Source organism: Pistacia vera, unplaced genomic scaffold, assembly GCF_008641045.1.
Source record: "Pistacia vera cultivar Batoury unplaced genomic scaffold, PisVer_v2 Contig433, whole genome shotgun sequence".
In the NCBI taxonomy this organism is placed as follows: Eukaryota; Viridiplantae; Streptophyta; class Magnoliopsida; order Sapindales; family Anacardiaceae; genus Pistacia; species Pistacia vera.
In genome coordinates this window covers 1,502,236-1,514,057 of record NW_022196261.1, presented here as the reverse complement: position 1 = coordinate 1,514,057, position 11,822 = coordinate 1,502,236, and the positions used below count along the sequence as shown (strand labels likewise).

Sequence of the window (11,822 nt, the reverse complement as noted above, 5' to 3'; positions counted from 1 at the left end):
AGCGTGGGCTTGATGGGTCTTGTTTCTCAAGCTGTTCATGATGGTGGGCGCCATGTTCTAGGGTTTGTTTCTCTACATTATTACTCAAACATTTTTATTTGAAGTTTTCCATGCAAGTTTNAAAGCTACAATAGTGTTGAACGACACTGTCGAAAGACAATGACTGATCTCACTTGTCGAGGTTGTTTGGTGACACCTAGTGCAACACATGGATGCTTGCTGTAGGCAAGTTCACTAGACTGACCCACTAGAGGATTCCATATGGATGGTAACCCTAGTGTCTATAGAACAAATCCTCTAGGTGCATGTGATCCTTAGACTTGAGATCACCGGAGCACCTTGTGCACCGATTTGTGTAGTTTGACACTAGCCTAATGTAGTTCTATTCAGAGCTGTCAATACGGTGGTGATTGGCTACATCAAGGAGTATATCAAGACTATGGTGGATAGACAGAGGATTCATCACTCCCGGGTACGGAGAAGTTATCTCACTGCGCAATTCAGTAAATGGCAATGACACTAAAACTGTGGCCACAGTGGGATTGAGTTGTTGCTCTATCCAGTTTATTGTACAGGTCATTGGTCCAGTAACTGAATACATAATATCGAGAGTAACCGAAGGTTGACACTATTTCTATGCCTAGGTCTCATCGAGATAACGAATGATCAAATGATCAAATTGTATGGTAACCATATCGTTGGCAAATAGCTACTTCGCTGAATTCGAATCTATCAGGTGGTCATGATGTCTAGCTAGGGGTCAATCTTGGTCTGTGTGTAGTGAGACGACTAATTGGTGTTAATCGCGATACTATACATTACCGGTATGATGAGGAGCTTATGGCTCACATACATAGAAGATAATTTAAGAACCAGTTTATAAGAAGGGTGTTTTTTCGTCTTTTTAGACGAAATGGTATTTTAGTAATTTCACAGTACAATTAAATTTACTAAGGTTGTAGCCTTTATTTAATTTGATATTAAAATTAAATAAGTGAGATTACGTTTAAATATGTGTTCGCATACATTTAAATAAATTATCATTATTGTTAAATATTAATATATATTAATTGAATTTAATTGAGATAATGATAAATTAAAATTAAAATATCTAAATGGAAATGTTTGGATCCAATGGGTGTTTGGGTTGGAGCTTAAGCATATTCCATAAGGGAATAGGGCAATTGCACTTGCACTATATAAGTGTAAGTTTTTTTTTTTTTTTTTTTTTTTTTTTTTTTTTTTTTTTTTTTTTTTTTTTTTGAATAAAATGGAGAAATATTCATTCACTCATTTGATTCATTGAAAAAAGGGAAAACACTCCAACCCCTTGAAACACTCTCCACGCCAGATTGCATTTTTTTGCTTGAATCAAATTACTTTGATTTTTCTTCTTGGTTCTTAAAGGCTAAACAGGATCTAGCAAATCTCTCTTTAGTTCCTTGAGATTATCTTAGTGTGGACTACACCGGTTCGATCTTACACTTAGGTCGGTAGCGAAATATGCTCAAAGACAAGTTGGAGGAGCCTCCCAACGTGCGTATGATTTCTTAAACTCTAAATTGATTTCCTGCAGATTCTTATTTTATATATAAAGTGTAAATTTGTGCCCTGATTTTGGTCCTATAGAATGAGACATGTCGTAAATATTTTTGTTTTCCGCTCCGTGACTGGATCGTTTACTAACAGATTTTGCATGGGTGTTTTTGCTGGATTTCAAACCTGTAGGGACTAATGTAATTGCGCAAGGGTGTGTTTGCTGGATTTTAAATTTGTTGAAATTTTTGACGTCATCAGTCCAACTGACCGGTTGGACTAGTCAACCTGGTCAAGGGCCCTGTCTGGTTTTCAGAATATTGATTCTTACACATTACATTATAGAGGCGCTAATGTTTGTGTTAATTTTTGAGTAACTTTTGTAATTTGAGAATTATTACGACCTCACATTGTACGTATCTCTAGCCTCTTTATGATTTTTTGCTTAATTATCGGTGACATCCCTTAAGATTTTGCTTAATTATTATTGACCTCCTCTCTTTATAGTATGTATCGAATTAGTGATACTATATGGAAGGTAGCAATAATTCCAAAACTATTTGAGGGGTTTGTTAAATTTACCAAGAATATGAGGAGATAATTGAAATTAATGCTGTTATGAATTCCAAATTATCTTTAATATTATTGAAATCATTTCAGTTAATACTTGCAAATTATTACAAGTTGTTTAACATGTAATTAAAGTATCATTTAATTGATATTATAGATTATTGAAATCATTAGATTAAATATTACACTTTTGCTTAGGCTTTGATCTCATAGTATATCGAGATTTATGAATTAAATTGAAAATAATTAACACACTAACAAATTTAGTTATTCCTTAAAAAATACACCCCAGAAGAGAGTATAACGCTAATTTTACAATAATTTAATAATATTATTGACCTAATTACTTAATATTTCTATAGTCACTAAGGGTAATTTCAATATAAAATTAAAGAACGATGTCATTATTTCTCTTCAAAATAGTACTTTTGTGATTAAGTATCCTAATTACAATTATAAGCATCCAATCATTGAAGTAATTTTAATTAATGATTTTAAATTGTGTATGTAGTAGGCCTCAAAGAAAATAATAGTTGAGAGTTTCGGTCTCCTTTCATGAGCCGCATATCACAATTTGATAATAAGTGGAAATTAATGGAGTTTTAATATGATTGAAACATTATTGTATAAAAATATTTCATGTTAAGAAGTGGGAAAGAAATAATGTTGCAATATGACAAACAAAAAAGGAGTTAATTGATCAACAATTATATTGTATGAATCCATGTGACACTCATGATAGGATGTTAATCATCAATTTATAATTTATATTTGATTAGTTAGATCTATATCATCCATTGAAGATCCTTTCAAGTCAATTAATAATTTGGTCAATCAATCTAAGGCTCACATTTAGTCACAAGATAATCAAACTATAAGATTGCATCCGACAAATTAGTTAGGTGCTAGATTTCTTAAAGTTTTATTTATGATCACAAGAAAAATTGATCACGTCTCATCCATATCATATGATATTTGACCTAATTATATATAATATAGTTCATTTAACGTTTTAAAAAGAAAAATCCGTGTAAAAATGGCTTTAAGCTTGACTCTCACGGATTCATTTATAATTTTTACATTGACTAAATTCTTTTGCCGATCATTAGTGATATGTGATGTAACACAAATTTATATCCTTGTTGAGCTAACTCTTTTAAGAGTGAATTCTACCCAAATATCGTTAATAAAACCACACATTTCGAAACAGCGATGGGTTTGAAACTTTCCCTCCACTATTATTAAGAGTTTAAATTTGACCCATATCACCAAGTTGATGTATATATGTTGATTCAACACAACCTAGATTTTGGGCTTCAGTTTTACCCAAACGCATTTCAGATACTACAATGATAAGAAGCTCTTTACATCAATGTTCAAGATAACATGAAAGACGAACACGTGTGGGCATTAACGAGAGAGATTGTGCATGCATTCAATTCAACATGAAAAACAAGGGATAAGTTTCATTCAAATCCAATGCATTTATTCTCACATAATGCTTCTCAAAACTCAGAATCAGTAAAATGATAATACATAAAAACAAAACTCGGCTACACCTCCCTAATCAACATAGATATGCATCTGGGATATCGATGCTACCCCCTCTATATCGCAGCAAAGTATTCCTTGCTGAGTTTTGGGTCTGGCTTCATTGACTTCTCACCAGGCTTCCACCCAGCTGGGCACACTTCGTCGGGATTTTCCTGCACATACTGCAGAGCCTGTAGAAAGCAACAAAAGATGTATTAAAACGTTAGCACAAAGAAACAATAATTCTCCAGATATATTTAAAAGGTTAAGCATATATCAGGAAATTTTACCTGGAGCGTTCTCATCGTCTCATCAACACTTCGGCCAATGGCAAGATTGTTGATGGTGGAGTGCTGGATGATTCCCTCTTTGTCAATAATGAAAAGTCCTCTCAATGCAATCCCCTGTATTGAAATAAAAAATATAAGATTTGTTTATATTATCAATAAATGTATATATTATGAGGGAAACTGCTACAATGAGAAAATATTAAATTTCACATTTTGCATGAAGAATTTGAAACACTCGGACTCAGAAGTGATCAGTAAGTTTCACTGAAAAATCTTTCAATGTCAATGAGAAATTGCTTATAACTGAAAAAAAGTAGGACTAGTTGTTCTCAGTAAATACCAAAAAAACATGTACATCCTTTCCACAAACAACGGATAACTGTACAGCTGATCTGTACTCCAGTACTTGAAAACATGTTTTTGAAAAGTGACCCTCCCAAACATATAGATGAAGTATGAAGATTTCATTCTGATTATGAGGCAATAATAACATCAACCTTGCTGTGCAAGATGATTGCTTCCAATGACTTCTTTACTGGAAATATGGTTTTTAACAATTAATTTTAACTTGGAACAGTTTGATCAGCGTCTGCTAACAATCTTGCTTAACATTCTTCAGACCACAACTTTCACCGAGCATTTTCACTCTCTTATCAGAACTTTTTATTAACAAACACGGTGAAAATTTATAAGCAGTCTTATGCAAAAGATGATGCATGAGACAGGGCAGTAATAATGATTAATAATCAAAACTTTTAATCCAATCAAATGATCCAGAGGACAGCCAGGACATAGGTAAATCCATCGTTAGGATAGAGGCTAACTGCTTTTTAGGGAGATATCTTACTGAAAATTTAGGTCATCTCATACCTGATCAGGGATCAAAACTCCAAAAGACTTTGAAATTGACTTGGTGACATCAGAAATCAATGGATAATTCAAATCACCAAGACCACCAGACTTCCTGTCAGTTTGGACCCATGCCAGATGCGAGAACTGTAAAATAACAGGAGACAATCAAGATTCATTAGTGATTCATATTTCAGATCCAATAGTTATCATGCAAGAGATAAACACTTCAAGTAAACATTTCAAATTCCAATTCATAATTCCTAAATAAAAAATCCTAAAACATGATAGCCATTAATAATCTTGACCATTATATGAATGAAACTAGTAACTTGCCATCGCCAATTACTTGCTCTGATCCAAAGGTAATAAATTATAGTTAGATAAAGTGATTATTGTTGATGTAAAGTAGACCAAATTTCTTCATGCATGTATAAATCTACTTTCTCTCTTTTCCTATTTCAAGCATTCTCCATTAGTACTTTGAGCTTTACTTTTTATCAGTTCCACTAGGTAAAATCAACTATAAACAAACACTAAAATACACACACAGAACATATAGATATGCTATTTTAAAACATACTTGCTTCATCAATTATATATATATACCTTAAGTAACAAAATTATCACACAAAAAAAAGGTCAGATACACGATGACCCTTTTGTCATATTATATGCATCTCTATTATATGCAAGCTATAACCAGTTCACTTGAATCGTTCAGAACAAAATATAAGCAATCAAAATCAAGCATATTGGAGAAAGCAAAGCATTAAAGCTAATAACTCCATTTCGTGTCAGGGCAACAAAGCATTATGGTTCTCAAGCTAAGGCAATTGATTTAGAGATGGCCACACATCACCAAAAATTTTCATTATATTAAGATACTGATGAGAACCCACTCCCAAAACTCAACAAAACAGTAAAATAATAACAGCCAACAGCCAAGAAATAGGAAGAAAATATATATGTGTATTGATACTCAACAAACTGATAAAATTGGCAGCAAACAACAAAATAACCCAGCACATCAACCCAAAAGGACAAAATCAGAATATGAAAGGGAAAGCAATGCTGGACTTTGAGGGCCAGCTCCTCCCTAATTGCTAACTTCAAGGGTTAGCTCCTCCCAAATTTCAATATATTCTTCTCTACCCTAATCTGCTCTCTCTCTCTGTCTCTCTTTTTATCCTCCAGCTCTCTCTCTCTCTCTCTCCCTAACTGAATTCCTTTGCTGTCCCAACCCCCAATCGCCACCTGTCCTAGCCTAAACCCATGGAAGTTTCCTGCCAACATCACCAAAATCCCCCTTCACAACCTTATGTTTCCTACAATAGACCAGCACACTAAGGATCTCATCAGATACACAAATAAATGAAAAAAGTCTGAAACCAAGGGAGAGATATAAATAGGAATGTGAGGAATATTCAGATAGGCAACTCATGATAAATCATACTGCTAGAGAGAACTATATGCACATAGCAAACCTCTTAATCAAACTAACATATAATTGCAGGAAGGCAGCACTTAAGTATTTGAAATCTTTTATAAGTAACTTACCACACTGTCAATTGAGACTCCCAATATCTCTGTGTTTAGCTTCTCAAACTCTGCATGACGGTCACTGAAGGCAGTGATCTCTGCAAGGAATAAATACATAACAATAAGAAAATTTCAACTTCCACTGTCATCTAACTTCAGCTTTAATCAGTTCAAACTTAAACTAACCTGTAGGACAAACAAATGTGAAGTCCAAAGGATAGAAAAATAGAATTACATATTTCTTCCCAATGTACTCTGAAAGTTTGACCTGAATTGACAATGCATCAGTTAGGAAAGAACAAACATATACAATTAATGATATGTATTCGCCACATAAATCCAATTCACTACAGGATATCACTTTTCACATAGAAGTCGAATACATTAAAAATGCCAGTTAGATGTTAGAACATTCTTCTAACCGTGATAAACTCCTGATCGAAAACAGCCTCTGCTTCAAAATCGGGTGCCTTGTTTCCAACCAATGGTGCATCGCCCTGCAAAAAGAGACAAGAAGCAACATAATCAGAAGGTAAATCAATGTCATACAAGTAACTGTACAATCTTAAATCCTGCATCAGACATCTTCTCCCCAGGCAGATCTCACGAATTATATCAAACATTCATTTTCACATACATTACTAATATTATTAATTAAAATTACACTTATACACTGGCTACAGCATTTCTTGAAACCATGTAAGAATACAAATGCAAAAAACTTACCCAGTTCAAGCATTATAAAGTATACAAAAGCGCATTAACTGATTAAAAATAAATGCCCAATTCAAACGGGTTTCAACCAAACCTAAACTAGCATACAAACATTGTTAAACACAAACAAAAAATTACAATTTAAAGATTCCACAACTCTAAAAATTAAAACTTCTCAAGTTATATGGAACGTTTATTTTCGCATACATTACTCATATTAGCAATTAAGATTACATTTATGCACTGAATACTGCATTTCCTGAAACCATGTGATATTAAGAATGCAAAAAATTTACCCATTTCAAGCACTATAAAGCATACAAGAGGGCATTAAATGATTAAAACAAAATGTCTAATTCAAATGAGCATAAGCCAACCTAAACTAACATACAAGCATTGCTAAATACAAACAAAAATTTATAATTTAAAGATTCCACAACTTTAAAAATTGAAACTTTACACTCTCTATCCAATTCATTGAACAAACCGAACATTAAAAAACAAAAGTGAAATCACACTAACCAAAAAAAAAAAACAAAAAACACCCAGAAAGAAACAGACTTACGCTTGCTTTGACAACGAAGGACCTTCTGGAATGGGACCCACGGGAGAAGGAGAGGGATCGTGGGACCCGGGCGGAGCGTAGGGGTTGACGGAGGCCGGAGAAGGAGCGAGGGATAGTTAGGATTTGAGAAGAAGAGGAAGAGGGGAAGAGAGCCCTGGTGGGGTTTGAGGCCATGAAAGAGGCGGCGGCGGTGGTGGCAGCAGAGCAAGCCATTGAAGCAGAGAGTGAGGTAGGTGAGGAGCGAGTCTTGGGTGGAGAAATGAAACGTTGGACGACTAAGAGGATAAGTAAGGGGTTTTGGTTATGGTGGCAGTGGATGAATGGTGGATGGTGGATGGATTTTCAGGTTTTATTGGGGTTACCGGCTCCACACATTTGGGGTTACCGGAAATCTAGGTTACCTTAGTTTTTCTGTATTATAGAATATTCTACATTATATATTAAAAATAATACATAAATTTATGGTTTATTCAACCTTATAAAATTAATTAATATTAAACGTATTTATAAACGAAAAATATTATATACTTTTACAATTATTAGAGATGCTCTAAAATATTATAAAAAAAAAAGGCTTATTAGTAGAAACTCCCTATAGTTACTGATAATTGTCTTTTAAATAATAATTAACTTTAAAAACAATTTATGAGGTGTTTATTTTATTTTAAAATTACTTTTGATTATAGGGAATTAGATATTACCAATTAAAAATACCTATTAAAAAATCATATCATTCTTAATATTAAACCTCTTAAAGTTTAATTTCATATATTAAAGAGTCTAAAATTTTTAAAAGTTGATTTAGGAGTTTAATTAAACTAACGATAAATAAGTTAACATCACAAGTACAACATTGTGTTTACCAACCATCAATCTATGCAACGGTTTGCGTTGTCTTCTTCAATTGTATTTTGAAGACAGCAAAAATGAAAATAAATTTTAGAATTTTTATTTTATTTTATGAATAAATCCTAATAATTAATCTATATTAAATATTACAATTTATTCATAAAAAACACACATCATAAATGATATTATAGTTTGGAATGAGCAACAATCCATGAGCCAGGCCCACTTAATATATTCCCAAATAAATTTGCCCAAAGCCCAGAGAACCTGGGCTTAGCCTTCGTCTCTTTCTCAAGAACGCAGACAACATTTTATCTAAAAATTCTTGAACCCTCTTCAGATTTTCAAGATAGCACAACTCTTATCCTTTACTCATTCCTCTCTGGCTCTCTCCTCATATTCCCTCCCAACCATAAAACCAAAAACGAAAACATAAAAACAAAAACAAAACTTCTTCACCATTGACCATGTAGTAGCATGGCAATGCAGGAAACACTTTCCTCTCCATTTTCTCACCCTAAACTCCATTTTCCCTCCACCCACCATCATTTTCCCTCCCTTTCTCGCCCCAGAAACCTCCGTTTTCCCTCTTTTTCTTCTAAAACAATCACTCCTCTTCCATTTATACCTCCCAAATTCACACAAATTCCATCTATGCCGCCACCGCCACCCCCACCCATACAAACACAACAACCTCCACCCCATGACTCGGACTCCCCTTCTGAATTCCAAGAAAAAATGCTCTATCTTGACTCCATAGGCCTCGATTCTTTCCAACTAATCAACGATCATCCTTCCATCATCAAAACTTCTCTCTTCGACATCAAATCGACCGTTGATTTACTCATATCTATCAACCTCACTACATTCGAGTTCCGCCGAATCATCTCCATCTGTCTCCTAATTTTAACCACCAATACCTCAGATATCCTCCCAATCTTCACGTTTCTCCTCCGCGAAGCCAAAGTGAACGGCACTGATTTGAATAGAGTCATCAACCGACGGCCCAGATTGCTTCTCTGCAGCGTCAAATCCCGCTTGCGTCCCACCCTATATTTCCTACAAAGCATCGGAATCGCCGAGGTAAACAAACACACCTACTTACTTTCCTGTAGCGTTGAAGAGAAACTCATTCCTCGTTTAGATTACTTTCAAAAAATCGGCTTCTCACGGCGCGAAACGACGGCTATGTTCCGTCGTTTCCCTCAGCTGTTTAATTACAGTGTTCAGGAAAATTACGAGCCGAAATTGAATTACTTTGTGGTGGAAATGGGGAGGGATTTGAAAGAATTGAAAGATTTTCCACAGTATTTCTCTTTTAGTTTGGAGAATAGGATTAAGCCGAGACACCAAGCTTGTCTAGAGAAAGGGGCTTATTTTCCGCTGAATGTATTATTAAGAACAAGTGAGGAACAGTTTCGTCATAGATTGGAGGTGTGTTGTAATACTTCTTTGCCGTTAAAAACTTCGCCTTTGTCGTTATAAAATGTGATATTGATTCAATATAGAGTATATTTATTGTTGTTATATTTTGTGTTATTGAGCTGTTTTGATTAGCGATTCTTTTACAAATTTTCTGCTGCAATGGAAAATTAGAGTAAAAGCTTGAAAAGTTTTGTGATCTGATTCAAAACTTGAGTTTGCTTGTGGTGTAAACTTAGTTATAACGAGGTGAATTTTCATTTGATGAAGAATTTACAGGAACATTGTTGAACGGAGATTATGATCAGTTCATGTTGAGTTATACCACCAAATGAGAGATGGGTGCATTGTGTTTTTCACTTGATAGTTTTAATTATGTAGGGTTGGTTTTTTTTGCGATTGGTTTCATCTAAAGACCAATCAAGTCTATTTCTTGATGTAGGATTTGTTCATTAAGCGTAGACAGTAGTGCAGTTCTTCCAAGTTAGCTAATGTCATTGCCTCTTTAATGAGGTTACTCTTTGCTTTGAATTGCAGACGTCTTTACCCTATTGATTTTTCAGGCTAGTATCTTGTGGACTCTTGGGTTGCACTTCTGATGCACTATGCTCTCATGGGGAATATTGCCTTAAGTTTTTTTTTTTTTTTTTTAGCTGGCCATAGACATTGTAGAGCCATTTCTGCAATTTAGGTGATACGATAAGCATATTTAAGGAGATGGTCTCTAAATGAACTCTTTTGAAGCAAAAGATTTTGTAGAGTCATTTAGACAGGATGGTCTGTCGCTCAATTGGAAGCATGAGTGATATTTAACAGTAGAAAAATCATTGAAAAGCTGCATTTAGGCCAATCCACGTTAGGTGTTTGAAGCCCCCTAAGCATGCTTTGCTTCGCCTGGAGTGTCAGTCTGCTCTTTGTAATCTCGGTTGACATTGTTATATCTTTTATAAGATCCTCTACTGATTCAAAATCTGATGAAACCTTCCATTGCAACCTTCTCTATCTTTTTCGTGCCATTTCACATTAAGTGCTTGCCGCATAAAACCCAGTAGCTTTAATCTCACATGCCATGCATGTTGTATTGCTATCATGCTTAGATTTTACAACTCATTTTTGCGATAGTCAATTCTGTACTTTAACCCAGAAAAGCCTATTGAGTTCCATGGTCACAGCAAGTACTTGACTCAGTGAACCATGACAGTTGGAAAGGCTTATATATTTTGAGCTGGAATTTTATGGAAATAAATTGAAGTCGAAGATGTGGTAATCACACATGATTGTGATATATAAAGGAATGATTTAGTTGTCTTACAGATCAAAATACCAAAAAAGAAAAGAGACATAAAATCAAAATACCAAATGCATTTTATATTTAAAATCTAGGAATTTGACAGCCCCATCCTCCTTTTGTTACATGGTGTTTTTCATATTTACTTAATTTAGTCAAAGCAAAATCTTTTGTTCTTTCTATCAATTTGATGAATGAGAGTGTGTGATATATCAATACATACATATTGCATAAATAATTTCAAAATCAATAACTATATTATATTTTTAAAATATACAACCCTAGAATAACTTTTATCCATTGAGCATTTACCATTTTACTCAACATCATCAAATCATTAAAATCGACTTTGTCCCCATACTTTGAGTTTGCACTCGGAGATCATTTTTTGTCTTATCGAATAAACCTTTGCACACCTCAATTACCATTTAATCAGCCCAAGCTCCATAGAAATTGTTTATGTATGTTTGTGACGGCTACAATGGCCTGTTGTCGGCTATTGATAAGACGAACAAGGGGGTGTGATGGGTTTGGATCAGGAGGCTAAGGGGAGTATTATCGTGGAGGTGGAGAGTGTTGTCGACTTTAGAAATATGCCTACTTTGGCTTGAGTTGTTGACACTAGTAATGGTGTGGCTTGATTTTGGCCATATCTTGGGAAGAT

The 11,822-nt window shown here is 34.4% G+C and overlaps 2 protein-coding genes across 2 annotated transcripts; one reads left to right on the top strand and one right to left on the bottom strand.

The window, feature by feature from the left end:
* Positions 1–3,552: 3,552 nt before the first annotated feature.
* LOC116143847 (2-Cys peroxiredoxin BAS1, chloroplastic) lies at positions 3,553–7,920 on the bottom strand. The gene is made up of 7 exons (XM_031429294.1): positions 7,600–7,920; positions 6,743–6,817; positions 6,507–6,588; positions 6,339–6,418; positions 4,800–4,925; positions 3,930–4,043; positions 3,553–3,830 (listed from the first exon to the last, which is right to left on the bottom strand). Exons 1-7 carry the CDS (start codon positions 7,810–7,812, stop codon positions 3,714–3,716), a joined length of 807 nt encoding a protein of 268 aa, XP_031285154.1. The 5' UTR covers positions 7,813–7,920; the 3' UTR covers positions 3,553–3,713.
* An 887-nt stretch (positions 7,921–8,807) lies between these two features.
* On the top strand, positions 8,808–9,954 carry LOC116143893 (transcription termination factor MTEF1, chloroplastic). The gene has a single exon (XM_031429341.1). It carries the CDS (start codon positions 8,926–8,928, stop codon positions 9,931–9,933), a length of 1,008 nt encoding a protein of 335 aa, XP_031285201.1. The 5' UTR covers positions 8,808–8,925; the 3' UTR covers positions 9,934–9,954.
* The last annotated feature ends 1,868 nt before the right edge of the window (positions 9,955–11,822 follow it).

Excerpts from the sequence above, each read along its gene's own strand:
- LOC116143847 (XM_031429294.1), bottom strand. The coding sequence starts at position 7,812 with ATGGCTTGCTCTGCTGCCACCACCGCCGCCGCCTCTTTCATGGCCTCA. Across the intron at positions 4,926-6,338 it reads GAGTCTCAATTGACAGTGTG|TTCTCGCATCTGGCATGGGT; the intron begins GTAAGTTACTTA and ends GTTATTTTACAG. Across the intron at positions 4,044-4,799 it reads GAGTTTTGATCCCTGATCAG|GGGATTGCATTGAGAGGACT; the intron begins GTATGAGATGAC and ends ATTTCAATACAG.
- LOC116143893 (XM_031429341.1), top strand. The coding sequence starts at position 8,926 with ATGGCAATGCAGGAAACACTTTCCTCTCCATTTTCTCACCCTAAACTC.